This window comes from Misgurnus anguillicaudatus, chromosome 21, assembly GCF_027580225.2.
Source record: "Misgurnus anguillicaudatus chromosome 21, ASM2758022v2, whole genome shotgun sequence".
In the NCBI taxonomy this organism is placed as follows: Eukaryota; Metazoa; Chordata; class Actinopteri; order Cypriniformes; family Cobitidae; genus Misgurnus; species Misgurnus anguillicaudatus.
The window spans coordinates 20,092,890-20,105,051 of record NC_073357.2 but is presented as its reverse complement, the minus strand read 5'-3'; the positions used below and the strand labels follow the sequence as shown (position 1 = coordinate 20,105,051).

The window sequence follows — 12,162 nt, the reverse complement described above, 5'->3', positions numbered from 1 at the left end:
TCAGATAAGCAAAAAAAGTGATGTGGGAAAATAAAATAAGAACAAATCAAGACATTACAAGCATATAAAATAGAAAAGAACAAAGTTACAAATAAAGTAAGATCTAACAGTATTGATTAGGTTGAAAAAACAGTATCAAATTAACATAACACTGTTTTTATTCTATAAATTAAATATAATTGATCTTTTTAAAGCTATAAAAGTGATTTTCCTTTTGTCTTTTGTAGTTTGATTAACATAATGACTCAAACATAAGCATATCTTATGAGACGAACTGTCCCTTTAAAAACGGAGAAGCGATCACTGACACATGATCAACTACTCACTTATAATAAACGACTGTTTTATGAGAATACTTGCAGAGACTGTGGTATTACAATAAAGTTTGTGCGTATATCTCCTGTCAAGCCCAAAAAATATGCGTTTGCTTTGCGTGATTTTTGAAACGCGCGTTGGGCGTGGGCTTTTGAGTTTGTGCGCGTATGCACACTGAAAACAGTTCACTTTAGCATCTTTGTCGCTTAAATAGTCTAAAATCGCTAAAATGTTACTGTAAACTTTCTTATTAGCAGTATTAATAATAGTATGTTCTTATTACAGCATTTCATGCAATATTTTGCAGTTTCACCATATTTACATTTAAGTACTTACAGCCGTAGACCAATGACTTATAAGCGAGGAGTACGTCCATGATTCGTTCCAATCCATTCCAACAAAAATATTTTAGGTCACTTTGCAGTGTCAGTCTGTGTAGATATGTTGTTTTAATTGGTTGATGCCTTACAATTCCACAATGATAGTTTTACAGCGTTTTGTGTTGACTTTACGTCCCGAAGGCAGTCGCTCTACGCATCTTCAACAAGCTTGTATGACGAAGAACACAGAAATGCGGATGACATTACAGTAGCGCAAGAGCCGTTCGAAAGCTTCCTTATGGCTTCTCGATTCACTCTCGTGATACTTTGATGTCACCTGCCTGCCTGTCGGGTTTTGCAACGCAGCATGAACTCAAACAAATCTAATGTGTGGGATACATGCTGGATAACAGCGAAGGGCGCGTCTACAAACAACTCGCGCACCTCCCCCCCCAAAAAAAAAATGTTTTCTTATCGAATCTAGATGATTTACGTGGGTCACCTTTTTTTGGCTTCAAAACGGCGAATTTCGCCGAAAGGTGAGGGATACAATACAATCCTTAATTAGTTCCGTCTAAGCTTATATCTCCACACAGCAAGTTTATTAAACACAGGATCACTCGCATGTGCACACATGCTGCTTTCATGGTCAACACGTGAGGGAGTAATGATGGCGGCTGTAAACAAACATTGATAAGTTTATCAAATTGTCCCTTGTTGTGTTTCTACTATCCAAACAGAACCTTCATCATGATTACTATGGTTTTTAAAGGTATACTTGTGAAATTAATAGAAATATTTCAATAGAAATGTGTGTGTGTATATATGGAGTGTGTGTGTGTGTGTGTGTGTTTGTGTGTGTATGTGTGTGTGTGCGTGCGTGTGTGAGAGAGAAACGCGGAGCTCTTGATGGAAAAGACAAGTGCACTTGATTGGCTTTCCAGACAACTAGGAATGTTTAAGTCGCAACATCATTTGAATTAAGTAACTTTAATGTTACAGTATCCACTTCAAATGAAGGGTGCAAAGATCGTGGAGGTGAAATGCTGGTCGTTTCTCAAAGATTGCATCCTTCAGGTCGGATGTAGACTGCATATACGTCATAAAGACTGTCTTATTAGGGAATATTAACAGTTATAAAGTATACTAAATATATTTAGTTGATCACGTTGTTGTAATATGCTTATGACTTGCGAATGCAATGCTCAGTTAACTGAAATAAACCTTGATGACGTATGCATGCATATGCAACATCCGGAGGATGCAGTTTTCCTGTTTGAACATTTTACAGTGTATGCATTATATTCTGTCTTTAGCACTATTCGTACGGGATTAGTTTTCCAAACGAAGTTTGAGTTTCAACGTGTCCCACAGGACGTCTGTGATTTTATGTACCGATTCAGACTGGATTAAAATTCTCAGGCTATTCCAGAGATGGTATATGTTTCATGCATTTGGGCGTTGCACAAGAGCACGTGCTCTGGATATGCGTGTTTGTAATATTTTGCTTTAAAAGTAAAACTATTACAGAACATGTAATTTATTCATTTAATTTTAACAAATCAAAATAAATATACAAATCCTACTAAAGTAACATTAGCCTACGTGTTTTATATAACTGGCTGCCTATAATAAACCCCAAAAAATCATTATTTCTTCAATTTATTATCTTTATTAATTAACATTACCATTCCGGAGTTGAACAGAGTTTGAATGGAGTTTCTTACCTTATAACGTTACTGATATTACAGTGGCCAGTCTTAACAGTGTTTGATATTCATCTCGTCTTGATTATTTTATTTCGCCGAATGGGAAAAACATCCATATCTGAATGAATGGAACTCGGGAAATACAATATAAGCGCGTTAGTAAGACCTTACGGCAGATCACGTTGGCCAAAACACGAAATGAACCGCATTTTCAAAAGATATTGCGGGCAAACACAGACATTTGCATCCGGACGGGATTAAATTTCTCAGAGGACTTCTGAGTTCGGCGAAAAACAGTAGGTAAATTGCTCTGGAATTCTTATGGAGGTCGTCAGAGAAAAACACAGACATGGCCGATTCGGACGGGATTAAAAACACAGAGGACCTCTGAGAAGCACGATTTTCTCAGAGGTCCCCCTGTAGGGGAGACCGGGACTGGTTGTCTCACGGGTTGGTTGTCACACTGCTTATTCCAGACATACTACATGGTGCTGTGGTACAACTTTGATATCAATTTGTTAGCCTTTAATAGCTTACTCATTTGCACTTGTAATTTTGCTGAGCAGATACATAACATTGAGGTGAGGAGACATTTTTTTATTTTCATGGGTCAGAGTAAATTTTCATGTTGGTGTTGTTTTTGTGTTGAGATCTTGTAGGCAATTAATCATTCAAGAACAAAACACCCATTAAAAAGCCAAAAGTAGTAGCTTTATTTTAATCCATCTTTTAGCTTTCAAGTTAAAGCCGTGTGGCAGCTAGCTTAGCATGTTTGTCAAGAAGTCAGTTGGGGCTGGTTGTCTCATAGCTTGCGAGGTTGGTTGTCACATGTGAGTATTGGACATATAGACCTTTTAAGACTGTTTGTCTGTTTGTTTGTTTTTGTTTACTGTTAAAATAAAATAAATAAAGCATTAAATAAAGATGTTTTAACACTAAAAATAATTTCATTTTATTTCTCAACACAGTAGACAATTTAAGTAACTGATCACCCACTTTAATCCCATTGTTTAAACATAATGGGCATTGACAACAACTATCATAGGGTTGGAATTCATATTAAAACTTTTTTGCAGTTTCTAGCTTAAAAAAACTAAAAAGTTACACATTAGCCTATCTTTTCAGATCCCAATTTATCACTGAAATCCTATTGAACCTCTATAGGGACAACCAACCCCATACCCCGTGACAACCAACCCCGTGATGGAGTTGTGCCAGAGTGTCTTTGATGGTTAATTACTTCCTGTTACAATACATTGTAAAAGTAAAAAGTATACACATTTAAAGCCAAGACCCCAAGCTTTCATTTCATATAGGAATTACTGCTGAAAGATTTTTTGAAGATGAGCAATTCATGCATGAGTAAAAATTGTGACAACCAACCCCGGTCTCCCCTAATACTAATCCCGTCTGAATAGGGCTTTTTACTGCATGTGCTTTTTTGTTTGGGTTTCCAATAATGTTTGTTTGGGAATTCAAATCACATAAAGTCTGAGACATGTCTGATAAATGTAATGTGTTTGTTATTCTAATGTTGTTTAATGTAACTTGGTTTTGATACTTTATTTACAATTATTATTGGATCATAATTATTATGTAATTTTAAAAGGTTATTGCTCACTTGAGTCTATTTTTATTACCAAAAATATCAAATTACTTCACTATCAATTAGCAAAATAACTGTCAGGGATAGTTCTAGATTAGTTAAATCATTTAAAAAATAATGTGATTTCAGTTTCCCATTCGTTTATTTTATCACTGAGGATTTCTTAAAAAGTGTAAAAATCTTCGTGTCTCGTCTTGTCTTGTGGATTAAGTGTCTCGCCACACCCCTAATAAATATTTATTAAATGCTCCCTCTAATTATTATATAAACATTAAACATGTTTTGACCAACAATGAATTGTGTGCCCTATTATTACCATACATATATGCAACCAAAGATTATACTAATAGAGCACACATTTTTTATAAGAACATAAAATTCCTCATAGATCTAGCAACTAATTTTTACTCTCAAAATGCACCGCATTGATGTATTAACCTTTAAATGCACAAAGTGACTGATAGTAAATTATGACAAAAAAGTTTAACAATTTTTGTGTTTGCACCATATTTTAGTGAAATATATTTTGAATAACCTTTTTTTATAATGCTGGTTCAACTAGCCCATCATAATCTGTAGTTTAAGCTTGTTAATGTAAGTGTTAATGGCAGATACAATACTAGTTAGTTTCAACAATGTTTTCGACAATGTGTTTACCCCTGCCCCCGGAAAAAGTTCAGGCTCAGGATTTTTTTTTTTGCTTTAACCCCTGTTTACACATACCCGTGCATATATGCTGTCAAGAGAAGCTCAAGCCCATTTAAGCCAATCACCAACGGTGCTGGTGGTGACGCGGACTGGTTCTTCATGTAGGAGGGAGGAGTTGTTGCAGTAGGTGTCAAAGTACAGCGAGAGCGATTCGAAATTAGACCTCTACGTGTGATTTCTCAACTCGCTCTCACGATATGCTGACATTATCCGTCTGTCAGTTCTTGTAGCGCCGCATGAAGTCGAACACATATAAAATTGCTGACCTCCAAGCACTCGTCTCTGCTCCTCGACATGGAGCAGCTGTATTTGCAAATACAAATACAAATACAAAGTAACCATGTACGTGTAAACATAGCCTAAGGTGTGAAAATGTGTGTAGAGTTTTACAAATCACTGTGTGTAATGTTTTGCAAAAAGGGTGAAGCAAACATTGTGTGTAATGTGCAAATCTGTGGAGGTGTTTTGCTCATTGGAGTAGAATTTTGCAAATTGCGTGGAAATTTATATTTTAGTGTGTAAATTAAAAAAAACTGTAACTGACACGAACAGCAAATGACCCCTGCCGGAGTTACGTAAACAGTGTTTATTTATATATGTTATTTGTTCATGCCCCGTGTGTGAGTGTGATTCTTGAGTACGGAGGTTTAACCAACATGGGGGGTGGGGTTAAGTCAATAATAGAAATTCATCTAATAATTTCTGAGCCAAATCCAGGCCACACTCATTTTTACTCACAATACATCATAAGTGTTTGACAACCGCATTCTATAACCGACCTCACACCCGTAGATTTTCAGGTTTTACAACCGTATTTACAGAGAAGCTGTGGCGTGTGAACGGAATCGCACTGGACAACCAGTTGTTTGTCACGTCATTCGTTGCTCTCTGTGTTAAGATAACGTTACAGTGCATGAAAATAACTACAACATAATTCTGCAAACTACGCAGCAGAATTGCTCCATAAGGTTAATGTGATATTATATTATCTTCATAGATGCCACAGAATATATTACATTACGCATAGAATCGCGTGTAGCCCAGTAAGTGATATATATAGAGTTTAAACCTTAAAAGTGGATGATTAATATAATGTTAACTGTATAATAAATAGGATATAAAAATAATTTTTAATTTATTTTTGGAATCGACAGGGACATTCTCAAAGATTGACTGACCAATAGCAATCACTGATCTACATTAAATCTTTAATACAGTTTATTACAGTTTTTGCGAGTGCTTTCATCAACTGAATCTTCTTTGTTCTCCTTGTCCTCAAGCTCACAGGGTGCTTCTTACTGCCACCAGCCATTATTTCAAAGGGATGTTTACCACTGATATGAGGGAGTGCAAGCAAAAATCTGTGTCTCTGCTGTCAGTCCGGGCTGCTGAGCTTGAGACCCTTCTGCATTGTGCCTATAGTGGAACTCTTGCACTTGGATGGGACTGTGTTTTTGAACTTATCTGTACCTCTATTCAATTACAATTTGAGCCAGCCCTCTCACTCTGCCTCAACTTTCTGCAGCAGGAAATAGATATTCACAACTGCCTGGATGTGGCATCTTTCGCAGAGGCCTATATGATGCCTGATTTGAAAGAGCTAGCAGAGGATTTTGTTTTGAGACATTTCCAGGAAGTATCGGTCACTCCAAAGTTTCAGGACCTCCCAGCAGATAGGCTCCTGGAGTACCTCAAAAACAATGCACTATCTATTCCCTCAGAGCTGACAGTTTTTCGAGCAGTTGTTACTTGGGTGGAGGCGGATCCTGCAGGAAGACTTCCACAAGCTGAGGAGCTTATGAAAGCAGTTCGTTTTCCACTCATGACCTTCCGAGAATTTCAAGAAGTACGTGCTGTAAACCTAAACATGGAATGTAGTGGGGAAGGTCAGATTGAACTCCACAAATCAGCACTTAAGGAGTTCGGATTTGGTGTCTCTAACTCTGTAGCACAGCATCGTGTACGCCACCCCAAGGCTGCACTTGTTTTAGTTGGAGGTGATCAACTGCATTCAGACATAGGTCAACGATTCCCCAGTAAGCAAATTTGGTTTGCTAATTCTATGAGGAGTGGAATAGGCGTAGTAAAGGAGATAGAGTGGAGAATGCTAGGAGAAATGCCAGATCTGGCAAGATTTAGACATGCTGTTGGGGTCCTTGGTGGTAAATTATATTTGGCTGGAGGCTGTCACTATTATGGCAAGGCTGACACCATGAAATCTGCTTACAGGTAATATAACAGCTATTACATCTTGAGACACATTTCAGGAACACACACATCTGCTCAGGGGCATTAAAAACTATGTTCTCAGTAGTAATTAGAAGGATCTTCCTGTCAAAAAGTGATTTATGACCCCCTGTCAATCATCTTTTGACAGGTAGTGCCCCACCCCTATCAATCAAAAACTGTACACGTTGGACAGTTTTGAGTGATGTTATTATGGATTTATAGGCTGTGGTCCGGATGAGCATTATTCTATGACATGTCAATCAAACCTTACATTCCTTTTAATGTCTGTTAGTTGTCACACAATTGTTTTGTCATTTTTATAAAAAACATCTAAATCAAAAGATTTTGTATTTTTTGCGGCTAGTTTGAGTAAAAAGATGTAGGCTACGGCCAATACGGAATACCAATCCGATACCTGGGTGTGTATCTGTATAATATACAGCTACATACTACTAGCCCTGTATGAATGGCTATAACTGTTTTATGGTGTGCTTCAGACTTATTCCTGTATAAAACATGAACAAATTCATACAGTGAACTAGAGTATTTTTGTTATCTGAAAGACATTTGACAGTAATATTTATTTTTCCTAAGAGAGAACGAGCCACAAAATCGAACACTGTAAACTGAAAGGGCATTTTATTTTTAGAATAATTGGAAAAATCTGCAGAATTCTGTGGTTCTGTGATTTTAAATGTTTTTAGAAGAAATTTGAGAATTTTAGCTAATAAATATTACAAAATTGCATCTAAAATTATTACTTTTTAAAGGCTTACAATTAAAATGAATACACCAAACCAATGAGTCCTCTAACTTAAATTGGACCAACATGAACCAGATAATGTGCATGTCAAGATAGAATTATAGTTTGTAGCCTAGCCTATATAAAATGACAAATATTATTGTTTATATATATTATAGCAGAATAAAAAAGCTTGTGTTAATACGTTCTCATTATGAATTAAGCACGTATGAAGATAATTTCATCATTTTTACAACGCAATGTAAACTTTATATTAAACATAACAAGAGCATTCATCTTGTAAACGAATTTGAAATTATGATGTGCTGAGTGCTGACTGTCACGTCACATAGTCGACAGAGACAGATCTGCTTAACTCAGTGGTAAGTTTTATTTAACTCAAACATCAAACGGTTTATGCTCTTTATCGTTAAAAAACAATCACAGCAAACAGCATGCGCAGGGTTTATGTACTTGTCAATGCCGCTCACAAACGCACGAGGATATGTATGTGTGCTTGATGTTAATGACTGGTCACAAACACGCTCAAGCGCGGGGTATGTGTGCCTGTCAATCACTGGCATTAGATCCACGGAGTTCTCTGAGGAAATTTGCGGGCGCGGATTCCGTTGAGACATGCAGAAGCGGCCTTACCTATGCACGATTAATAAAGTTATTGGCTTCTAAAGCAGGGAGTCGACTCTGAATCGCTGAAACGAGTCGTTATAGGGAGTGAGTCTTCTTCCTGATATTATCCACGTCACAAGAACTTATCCACGTCACATGAGATACTAATCTCCGCCTACAGCCTTGCCTGCGGGAGAAACGAAAACTATGACCCGCCCACAGCTAGCTAGTGTGTGAGTGTAAACATCAGCTCACGCTGTTTTCAGCTTTTGTTGTTTTCACTACCAAAGGAGACTTTTTCAAGGAGGGATATTCTAAACGTGTCTGGCTGTGAAGAATCAGTGCATAAAATTAATTTTTAACGGAGGGATTTAGACGTTTGGCAATGAAAGATGGTTCAGTACCCACTTTATTTGGAACAACATGCGTCTCCTAACCACAACCTGTAAGTATGATTATAGCTACATACTTGCTTAAATGAGTGTAAAATGTCTATAGTCATTTTTATTGCTTGGATTAATGATGAATGATATCGTTGTTTAAACTCTAACTTATATACTGTCAGAGCCACGATAGCAAGCAGTTTTGCTATGACCCGGTTAGTTTAGATAAATGCTTAAATGAGTGTAAAATTGTTAGTTTCAATCGTCGTTTGTATTGTTTGGATTAATGATGAATGATGTTGTGTGTTTAAACTGTTAATTTACTGTCAGAGAGTCACGTTAGCAAACGGCTAACGCATGCTTATTTACGGTTTTGCTATGACCCCGGTTAGTTTAGATAAATGCTTAAATGAGTGTAAAATTGTTAGTTTCAATCGTCGTTTGGATTGTTTGGATTAATGATGAATGATGTTGTGTGTTTAAACTGTTAATTTACTGTCAGAGAGTCACGTTAGCAAACGGCTAATGCATGCTTATTTATGGTTTTGCTATGACCCGGTTAGTTTAGATAAATGCTTAAATGAGTGTAAAATGTTAGTTTCAATCGTCGTTTTTATTGCTTGTGGACATGTATTTCTTTTATTTAACAGTAGCTGTTAAATTGTAAACCATTTTGTTATACATGTCCTACAGTTGCCAATTACATGTGACACAAATTTCATGTGTTTGCACATACATAAGTTCTTGCATTTTTTTGTTAGTTCTTAGTTATTACCTTGATAATAGAAAATATGAGCTGTATGTATGACATTTGCCAAAGTGAGATATGAGCTACAAAATTACTAGATCCTGCTTTATAGGAGACATAACTTATAGGGCTCATATGTGGATATAAAGAAGCAATACAGGAGACCTATATGGCCTGTATATGCACATATATGCACCTCAATTTTGCATACATGCAGCATATTTATTATCATATATGGGCATATATGCTGTATATGTGCAGCATATATGTGCATATTAGCTGCATAGGTTTCATATATGTGCATATATATTATTATATATGTGCATATATGTTGTAAATGTGCAGCATATATTTGCATATTAGCTGCATATAGGTTTCATATATATATATATTATTATATATGTGCATATATATTATTATATATGTGCATATATGCTGTATATGTGCTGCATATATGTGCATATTAGCTGCATATATGTTTATGTGCATATATATATATTATATATGTGCATATATGCTGTATATATGCAGCATATATGTGCATATAAGCTGCATATAGGTTTCATATATGCACATATATCCACATATTGGTTCTTTCCATGTAATAATTAGTTTATTAAATTAATTCACAATATGCATATACTTATTATACACTTAATATGCTTAAATACCACATCAGTAATGCAGTGGTGGAACCAGAATTGTATAAATGGGTTGGCCAAGGCTACTTTAGGTGGTCCATATCCCATGAAAGAAAACTGTAATTATTAAAAAGCATAAATGAATCTACGATTACTTCACATTACCTCACATTAGATAAATATTCTTCTTGCCCTGTATGCATTATACTAACTGTAAGATGTTAAAGGAACAGTATGTAGGATTGTGGCCAAAACTGGTATTGCAATAACAAAACTTGTGGCTAAAACTGGTACTGCAATCCCACAACTGGTGGCCAATACAGTAATGTCTAGTGACATATCAGGGCCATTTTATGATTAATTGATATACATTTCTTACATACTGTTCCTTTAACATAATGCAAGCCTGAATTTTTAAACTTCTCACATCTTATTTACTATCTGTTAATGAAACAAAAGGCTTCTTGTTAACTGCAGTAACTTTAGTAAAAGTTTAAAATTCCATGACAAACCTTACTTCAAATAGCAGAGCTCAACACTATAGGAAGAAGTTACAGTCAGGACCAGTGAATGATTTTTTCTTCTTTTGTTATTTAATTAACTTTAATGACTTCAACAGGTACTGGTTATTGGGCTTTAAGACCAAATGCAATAAAATGTTTAAAGTCGCCATTAGGGATGGGCATTCGATTAAGTTTTCTTTGTCGATCGTCGGGAGAATTAACGATCGACTATCGATTAATCATTAATATTTTTATAATAAAATTTGTTATTTAACTTTTATACTTAAAAAATGCAATGAATACAAATATACAGCGTGTTTTTCCTCGATGAGACCGTTATTACAAGATCAACTTGTGGCAGACACTTAAACTATGTTTCAAACATATATGTGCGTGCATGTGCGGTGCTCTAAAGCAGCGGAACCTGCAGCTGCGAGCCAGCGTTCTTAAACAAAGACCTCATTATTAGTTCCAAATAAAAAAAAAACAGATTCATGTTTAACATTAAATTAAACAAAAAACATAATACTTAGATCTGAAAGGTTTTGTCAAAATGTAACTCAAAATTATTCAAGCCAGAAGAAAGTGCAAGATATTAGCCTTCCTAACATTTGGCTATAACAAATTAGGCTACTTAAAGCCTCGTGAAAAATAACTAACTTTAGTAACTCGCATAAAACTTCTGCACCAGTCTACTGATTTTTTTTTGAGAAATAAAAGCATGTTTTGGGGTCAGACGGGACCGCAACCCATGGTGACCGTCAGTCCAGCCGCCGCCGAAAACAGCCGCTCCTAGGAGACTGACCGGGATGCACAGTTACCTCAGCGCTAACTTATTCCGCATACAGAGTATGTGTGAAACAGCGTGCGTTTTGTGAGCCCCATTTACCATTGTATAATTATACTAACATAGTCTTTTAGTTTTTATTTGTAGTAAAACAACAGTAGACATTTACTTTGGTCTCCAACTCCACAATATACCATAACCATGGTATTTGTAGTCAAATAGCGGAAATACAAATAGTTTTTAATCTGCAAAAAAAAAAAACATTTTCACAATGATAAAATCATGGCTAATTTTCCTAAGGTAGTAATTACAAAATGATATATGTTTGAAAGACGGCGATGCGCACCTGTCAATCTATTACATAACAGAGCGAGGCCAGAGACAAACGTGCTCATAAACGGGAGTAACATGGAATAATGTGTGCATCTTTGAATAACTGTAATTTTAAATATATTTTTGTCATATAAAGTTTTGAGACATGGCCTAATAATGCTTTTTTCACTTGTATTGCTCATTTAGACTTATTGTGCGGGTAACAGCGTTTTTGACGCATTTACCTCAGAGATTATTTTAGCATTATTACCGGAAAAAGCAATATTAATACAATTTATATTTCAATCCTGTTTCATTGTCTGTTTATTCATTTCATTATGCTGTTATGTTAATGTGATGATATTTATTTGCCATATGAAACGTGCCGTTATATGAATACTTTTGTATAATATTCAAATTATATGCGGAATAATGTGCATCTTTGAATAACTGTAGGAATACAGTTGCTTATTTTTTTCATAAAGTTTTGAGAAATAATAATATTGTGAGGATTTATTTCCATATGAGACGC

General features: G+C 35.7%; 1 protein-coding gene across 6 annotated transcripts in view; it reads left to right on the top strand.

Moving 5' to 3' along the window:
* Positions 1 to 12,162, top strand: part of LOC141353302 (kelch-like protein 33) — a 91,790-nt gene that overhangs the window by 20,894 nt on the left and 58,734 nt on the right. For all 6 annotated transcript variants that reach the window (XR_012360334.1, XM_073859783.1, XM_073859786.1 and 3 more), the window contains exon 2: positions 5,939 to 6,887. Coding sequence is in view for 5 of the 6 variants with exons in the window: in XM_073859783.1 (XP_073715884.1) it covers positions 5,939 to 6,887 (949 nt within the window). In the remaining variant the exon portion in view is untranslated. The remainder of the gene's footprint in view (positions 1 to 5,938; positions 6,888 to 12,162) is intronic.